This window comes from Sapajus apella, unplaced genomic scaffold, assembly GCF_009761245.1.
Source record: "Sapajus apella isolate SASKATOON/1434 unplaced genomic scaffold, GSC_monkey_1.0 scaffold1, whole genome shotgun sequence".
Taxonomy (NCBI): Eukaryota; Metazoa; Chordata; class Mammalia; order Primates; family Cebidae; genus Sapajus; species Sapajus apella.
Window position 1 is genome coordinate 27613491 of NW_022436941.1, and position 7341 is coordinate 27620831.

General features: G+C 44.1%; 1 protein-coding gene across 4 annotated transcripts in view; it reads left to right on the forward strand.

Moving 5' to 3' along the window:
- The window catches only part of MCC (MCC regulator of WNT signaling pathway), a 460067-nt gene that overhangs the window by 342839 nt on the left and 109887 nt on the right, over nucleotides 1–7341 (forward strand). For all 4 annotated transcript variants that reach the window (XM_032251904.1, XM_032252672.1, XM_032254008.1 and 1 more), the window contains one exon: nucleotides 4806–4948. In XM_032251904.1, coding sequence (XP_032107795.1) covers nucleotides 4806–4948 — 143 coding nt within the window. The remainder of the gene's footprint in view (nucleotides 1–4805; nucleotides 4949–7341) is intronic.

A 7341-nucleotide genomic window follows, 5' to 3' on the forward strand; every position in this document is an offset into this window, starting at 1 on the left:
TGGGGGCTCACTGGGCCTGGCAGGGGATTCTGTGATGGATTGTCCCTATCCAGGCTTACAAGCTGAGGGCCTCTACCATCTGGAATGTTGTTAGTGGCCATGGCCTGGGGAAGGGAATGTGGCAAGTCCGGCAGGAGCAATTAAAGGCTTCTAGGCAAAACGGTGTATATTCATTCATATCTTATTGGCCAAAGTAAGTGGCATGGCTGTATTTAGCTTCAAACAGGAAAAGCATAATCCTGCCATGTGCATGGATGGAGGCAAATCAGAGGCTGGGTGCCACAGGGTACTTATACCACGTGGTGGTCCTGGTAGATGGAGCATTATATATATAAGAAATTAATGGGGAGAAATGAACAGTATTCAGAAAACAATGTGTTAGGGGAATTAAGAAAAAAATGAGTGGGTTCCGTATCAATTTTTTGAAAGCCTGTAACATACTGAAATTTTTAACTTAAAAACTGGAACACGTATGTAAATATTAAGTAGTAACTGTAGAAGTAAACCTCTTTTCCCTCTTTGGTTGTCGTCGTGTTACCCTCCCAGATGAGGCCTTGAAGGAACAAGTGCTCCTAGATGACTCTTAAGTGAAGGTGCAGTGTTGAGCCTGGCCTACCCTGTGTCCTTATTAAACAAGACACCTGAAATCACGCACCATCACGGTTAAAAAGTGCTCTTCCAGGGCTGGGTGCAGTGGCTCATGCCTATAATCTCCGCACTTTGGGAGGCTGAGGCAGGCGGATCATTTGAGGTCAGGAGTTTGAGACCGGCCTGGCCAACATGGTGAAACCAGATCTCTATTAAAATAGAAAAATTAGCTGGGTGTGGTGGCACATCCCGGTAATCCCAGCTACTCGGGAGGCTGAGGCATGAGAATCACTTGAACCCAGGAGAAGGAGGCTGCAGTGAGCTGAAATCATCCCACTGCACTCCAGCCTGGGTGACAGAGCAAGACTCCATCTCAAAAAGAAAAAAAAAAGTGCTCTCCCAGGTCGTGAAAACTCAAGGTGATGTGAGGCAACAGGTCAGTAATAAACTAGAGTGTGGTGACAGAAGTGGGCCTCACTTTAATAGGCTGCTCCTGCCTATGTGGGAGGTCGCCAAGGCAGGAAAGCTGGCAGTGGTGCACAGAATGGCTTTGTCTGTCCTGGGTGCCACCTGCTCATCTTCCGCTTTTCCTGCAGTAAAGTGCCACATTCCCAGGGTTGACTTGTGAGCAGTTGGATGGATGCTGTTGAACAAGAGTGTTGTGTTGGTTCTTTTGGCTTTTGCAAGTGATGGCTTGTTTCCTCCTGTGGGAGTTGCTCTGCTTTTCCCTGCACTATAGCTTGGAAATGCTTGGCAAATTTCCGCTAAGCTTTGGGATCAGTGTTTCAGCCTCTGTGGCTGGGTACAACGAGTGTGCACAAATGAGTGAAGTATGTTTAATAAGAATAGGTTGATTTGTACAGATGAACTTTGAGCAGTGGCTTCTCAGTCATTGATACATCCACTGGCTAGGAGTCTGTTCGATAATTATTTTCCAGTATTCTCTTTTCCATGGGGAAGGAAACCTCAGGACGCCATCCCGGTATTTCTTCTTCTCCCCACCCTCCCACTTCTATGCCTGTTTCATGTTCACCAGAAAAGAAGTCTGGGATTCTTTCAGTCCCCTGGAAGCTGTGACAACAGTTACCTTCAAAATGTGCTGTAGTCACCTCCCCTGGAGCACCCAGCACAGTCTCATTTACATAATAATAAATCAAGAAAGGTCTGATAGGTATAGAGGAAGTATTACATTATAATATTACATTGCATGCCATCTTTTAAAAACGTACTTATGGAAAAATACAGGAATGTAAATTAAATACCTTTGCCCTTAGCTGAAAGAGTTTTTTTTTTTCCCTCCAGTATATTCTTGTTACTTCTCCCAAATTAATGCTTGAGCTCCAAATATACATTGAGTCTTTTTTGTCCATCTAGCTCCAAGCCCTATTCCATCTGACTGAGTCACCAGGTTTCCTGTTGCCTCTTGTTCATGCAGGTATACTCCAGGCAGGCTTCCCAGTTAGAGGCAGGGGAAAGATGGTGCAATACCAGATAGCACGCTCTCCCTCTCCATCTGGTATCCTGGGCAGCCCCACAGGGTCTTTTTTAAGTGTAAGCAAGTTTATTAGAGAAACAAAAGAATGGCTACTCCATAGGCAGAGCATCAGCAAAGGCTGCTGGTTGGCCAGGGTCACATCTTTTAGGCAGTTCACATCAGTCAGTAGGGATGCCGAATCGTGGTCTTTTGGTGGTTATCAGCTGATGGTGTGCCTTTCTCTGTATAAACCTTTGAACATCTACATTGTTTATTGGACTTTGCAGTTTCTTATCGGCCCAGGTGGTGGTAGTGACCTGTTGGCTTAAAAGAAGGAAGAATGAGTGGGGAAGTAAGGGAAAGTGAGAGTTCATTGAGTGTGTAAGTAGAAATGTTTCACAGTAATTTGTAGCCCTAGAGAACTGAATGTGGAAAACCAGAGAGGAGGAACTAGCAACTTGGCACCTTAGGAGTCACAGCATGGACGAGATCCAGGTCAGAGACTTTTTTTTTTTTTAATTTTGAGATGGAGTTTCACTCTTGTTGCCCAAGCTGGAGTGCAGTGGCACGATCTCAGCTCACTGTAACTTCCACCTCCCAGGTTCAAGCGATTGTCCTGCTTCAGCCTCCTGAGTAGCTGGGATTACAGGCATGCCCCACCACGCGAGTTAATTTTGCATTTTTAGTGGAGACTGAGTTTCTCCATGTTGGTCAGGCCGGTCTTGAACTCCCAACCTCAGGTGATCTGCCAGCTTTGGCTTCCCAAAGTGCTGGGATTACAGGTGTGAGTCACCAAGCCCAGCCCCAGAGACAGAATTTTATCCTACGGACACACTAAGATCTGGAACTGGTGACCTGCATGAGAGCGTCCACTACATCTGCACATGTTCACACAACACGAACACACACACACTTTGAGGTTGGGAATAGAGAGAGGCTAATAGCAGGAGCTCGTAGATGTGCTGCAGGTCTGAGAGGAACAGTGTTCTGTTCTTAGTTTGTTCCCGAGAAATATGAAGCTCTTTCATTTATTGATAGAAATTGCCTTTGAGATCCTGTCATTTTGTGGACTTCTTGTTCTTTAAGGATGTAGGACCATGGATGAGAAAGGCCTCGCTTCATGGAAAGACTGTCTGTGGCTGGTTATCTGTTTAGGAAAGCTTCCACTAGATGTGCCTTTCACTTGACCTTGATCCTTGCCTCTGTTCCCACTTATTTTTTGTGTGCTTGACCTTGAGTGGAGGTTATTTGGTGTTTCAGGTTGTCACTAAGAACAGTAGTTTGCAGGAGTAGTTTCCTGAAAGTAACTATCCCTCTAGGACTAAGCATTCAACAATCTTGTTGCCTCCAATCTTGTTTCTGGAGCTCTGAGGTAACCCGCAAGAAGTTACATAAATACTGATCCAGCTCTTGTTGAGGTGCGGGCCCTATCATGACTGATACCAATATATTTGTCAGACTTCTTTGTTGAGTACTTCTATTTCAGTCTTGAGTTAGGCACATAATGTTCAGTTTATCGTTGAAAGCCTTTTCTCCCTGCCCTGGGTTATGCCTTTGGAAACTTAGCCAGTTTAGGGAGGGACAGGGGAGGTAGTGGGTGAGAAGTCCTTCTCTTTCCCTGCCTGCCACCAGGCCTGGAGGTGCAAACCTGCAGAGCTGGAAAGCACATATGGCTTTTGTCACTAAGAAAACCTTGTTGAAGGTGAAATTAAAGTTCCTCTGCTGACAGGAAATTAATTACAGATGAATATAATAGACAAGGACACAAGCTAGACTACTTGTTCCATCACTGAGGAATATTTTAATATTATGTAAATGAGTTATTATGAACAGTGATTGGTCAGGATTGAGAGGCGTAGAGAGAAGTAAAAGAGGTGAACAGTTTCCTCTGGATTTAAACTGGCTACAGAAATGTTTCTGTAACTCTGCTGCCTCTTAGTCCATGAAACGCTGAGCAAGGGAAGCTCCTCTGCCTCTTTTATCAGCATTTCTGCCAAGCAATTTTCATGACGGCAGTTCATCTTCATCTGTTCATTCCATGACACTTCTAGATCACCCACGGTGAACCAAGCCATTTACCAGTGCTGGGCTAAATAATGAAAACACCTACTTCCTGCCTTCCAGGAGCTTACAGTCTGGGAGACAAGGATATTGGAAAGCATTAAATTTGCAGATAATCCAGCCAGATAAGAAGGTGGATCATACCATTTAGGATTATTGGGTTGAAAAAAATTGCTGAAACAGTCCCTGACAAACTTCAGCAAAGAAGGAGTGAATTGGTAAAAAGGGGAAATGAACAGCCGTAAAGGAACTTGTGAAGGAAGCTGTAGGTAGCAGGAAATAAGAGGCTCTTCAAGGCTCTCTGAATCAACTCCCTGCAGCCTTGTATCCATTTGCTCAAGATTGAAATTCTCTGCAGAAGGTGTCTGCTGCATCTAGCTTGGACCACTTGACTGTTTCTTGGCTAGGGGAAAGCAGGGTACTTGGACAGTATGTAATGGCAGAGGGACTGTTTGCCAAAGAGAGAAAGTGTTAGAAAGGCACTCTAGTATCCACCAGGGGAATTATAAAATCCAGCCATGGATTTGTTTCCTGGGATTGTCAGCCAATGGGTTGACATACATTTTAGTTGGAGCATACTCAGCGTTGGCAGTTGTAATGGTTTGAGGCCCCGAAGCTTGGAATCACCCACCTATAGGTGCATGAATTCATCAGCACTTCTGTCCTTTTCCCTTATTCTTAGTGCGAGCAGTCCCACCTCATGAGAGAGCATGAGGATGTCCAGGAGCGAACAACGCTTCGCTATGAGGAGCGCATCACAGAGCTCCACAGCGTCATTGCAGAGCTCAACAAGAAGATAGACCGTCTGCAAGGCACCACCATCAGGTACATGGCTCCCGTCAGCTTCCTCTCTAACCCTTCTGCTGGACACTCTGTCTTAGAGCTGAAGTAGCCCCAACTATTAATACTGTTAACTCCAAGACCAAAGTTCTGGTTTGTAGATTAAAAAACTAGATTATAATGATGTTTTATTTGTATCTAAGGCTTTTAAAGTATCTATTTCTCTTTGCTTTGTTAACCATGTGCTTTCATCTCCCTTATTACGTTCTGATTTGGGTCCTTACAATAATCCTGGAAGGTAGATAGGGTGGGGGTTGTGGTCCTCAGTTTATTGATAAGGAAATGAAATCAGAAGTTGAATGAAATGCTTTAGTCATGAGTTCTAAATGGAGCCCCTTCTGTCTTAGATACCTATGTCCCTGCTACCCCTTTTTATTCACTGGGTTGACTCTAAATATGTAAACTGTGCCCCTCCCTTGGAGATTTTGAGAGATTTATGAATGTAGCTTATAACTAAGCATTATGTAGGCTTCTAGATAATCTGATTATATTTTGAGCTTACCTCAAATTGCTCTACCAACATGGATTTATCCTCTTAGCAGACTATTAAGGCAGGGGGCAAGATTTGACCCATCATTTTACTGGTGAAAAAGCTGGGGCTTAAAGAGAGTGACTGCCTTGTTAATATTAGCAGAGGATAGAGGTGGGTCAGAACCCAGAATATCTCTGCTTTTACTGAATTGTCTTTTCATAACAAATAGGGACTCTGCCTTCCTTACTTACTAATCCCTTGGCTCCTAAGTCTCCTACTACCATGATTAGTTGGTTCTATGTGCCCTGTTCTTCAGAGGAGAGGTTGCTTTAAGAGACTTACTAAGCCATGGATGAGAACATTTTCCTGTTCCTGGTGATGCTCAGGGAACAGCCGGAGGACAGCAAATGGCTGGCACTTACCTTTTTGGAGAAAGAGTGCTTTGTTCGCCGAATGCTTATACAAGCTACAATTTTAAAACAGTTTCAGAGGCAGCTACTTTAAACTCTTCTTCTAGAAGTCAGAGGAAACTGTGGATGCATTTTGTTCCAACACCGAGAGTCACAGTAATAACGGGGCTTCTTGATGAGGCTACTAAGGGCATCTGTTTTCTGGGCAAAATAGTGGAAAAATTTGCACTGAGCTGGAGCCACACAGCAAACTGCATATTCTGATTCAGAACCTCAAGGCCTTTAAATTGTGTATTGGTCTTCAGAGTGATTGTAGGTTAGAAGTACATGAGCAGAGAAGAATGCTTAGCCCAAAGGAATGATTATAGCAGATTTAAAGGAGCCTGACATAGGGCACTGGCAAATTTGTGATTTTTATTAAAACATATTGCACTTTTAAACACTTGAGAAAGTGAAAGCAAATGGGCTCAGTACATTGTGAAAAATATGAAATGTAAAAAAATACACATGACTTAGAAATCTCAATTTCAAGATGTTTAAATTGAATGTAACAACCAAACTGCTTCACGCTGAAATGCAGTGAGCTGCTTGACCAGAAACAGTTATTGGTGCCTTTAATTTAAAGGAAGACTACATCTGTGGAGATGTCATATTAAATTCTGCCAGTTTGTATTATGTAAATCAGCTGGCCCCTCCTTGAGGGGATTCCCTGCAAGGCTGGAAGACACGTAGACATGTAGACCAATGAGACAAGGCTCTTCTTGTCCTTGGAGCTCCTGAGGCTTAGGCATCTCCCCAGCCCTCAGCACTCCAGCAAATCGATTTGGCCTCTGAATTACTTTCAGGGTTCTCCAGAGGGACAGAAACCAATAGAACACAGAGATAGATATACATCTATAAAGATATCAAAGGGGATTTGTTAGGATTGGCTCATGCGATCATGGAGTCTGAGAAGTTTCACGGTAGGCTGACTGCAAACTTGAGATCCTGGGATGCTGGCAGTGTGGCTCAGTCCAAGTTTGAAAACCTCACAGCCAGAGAAGCTGATGGTGTAATTGTCAGTCCAAGCCAAAGGCTTGAGAACCTGCGGGAACACAAGTGCAGGTCTTGGAGTCCAAAGGCTGGAGAGCCAGGAGTTCTGATGTCCAAGAGCAGAAGAAGAAGAATATCCCACTTCCAGAAAGAGGGAGGGTGAATTTGTCTTTTCCTTTTTAATTCTATCCAGACCCCCAGCCAGTTGGACAGTGCCCGCATACACTAACGGTGGATCTTCCCCACTCAATCCAACAACTCACACACCAGTCTCCTCTGGAAACACCCTCACATACACACCCAGAAATAATGCTTTAACATTTCTCTCAGGTATTCTTTAATCTAGTCAAGTTGACACCTAAAATTAATCATCACCATCTCAGCTCTTAATATGCTGTGATGGGCCAAATGCAGTAGGAACTAGGCACCATGGATGAACTTCTGACTGCCCTAGCATATCGAGG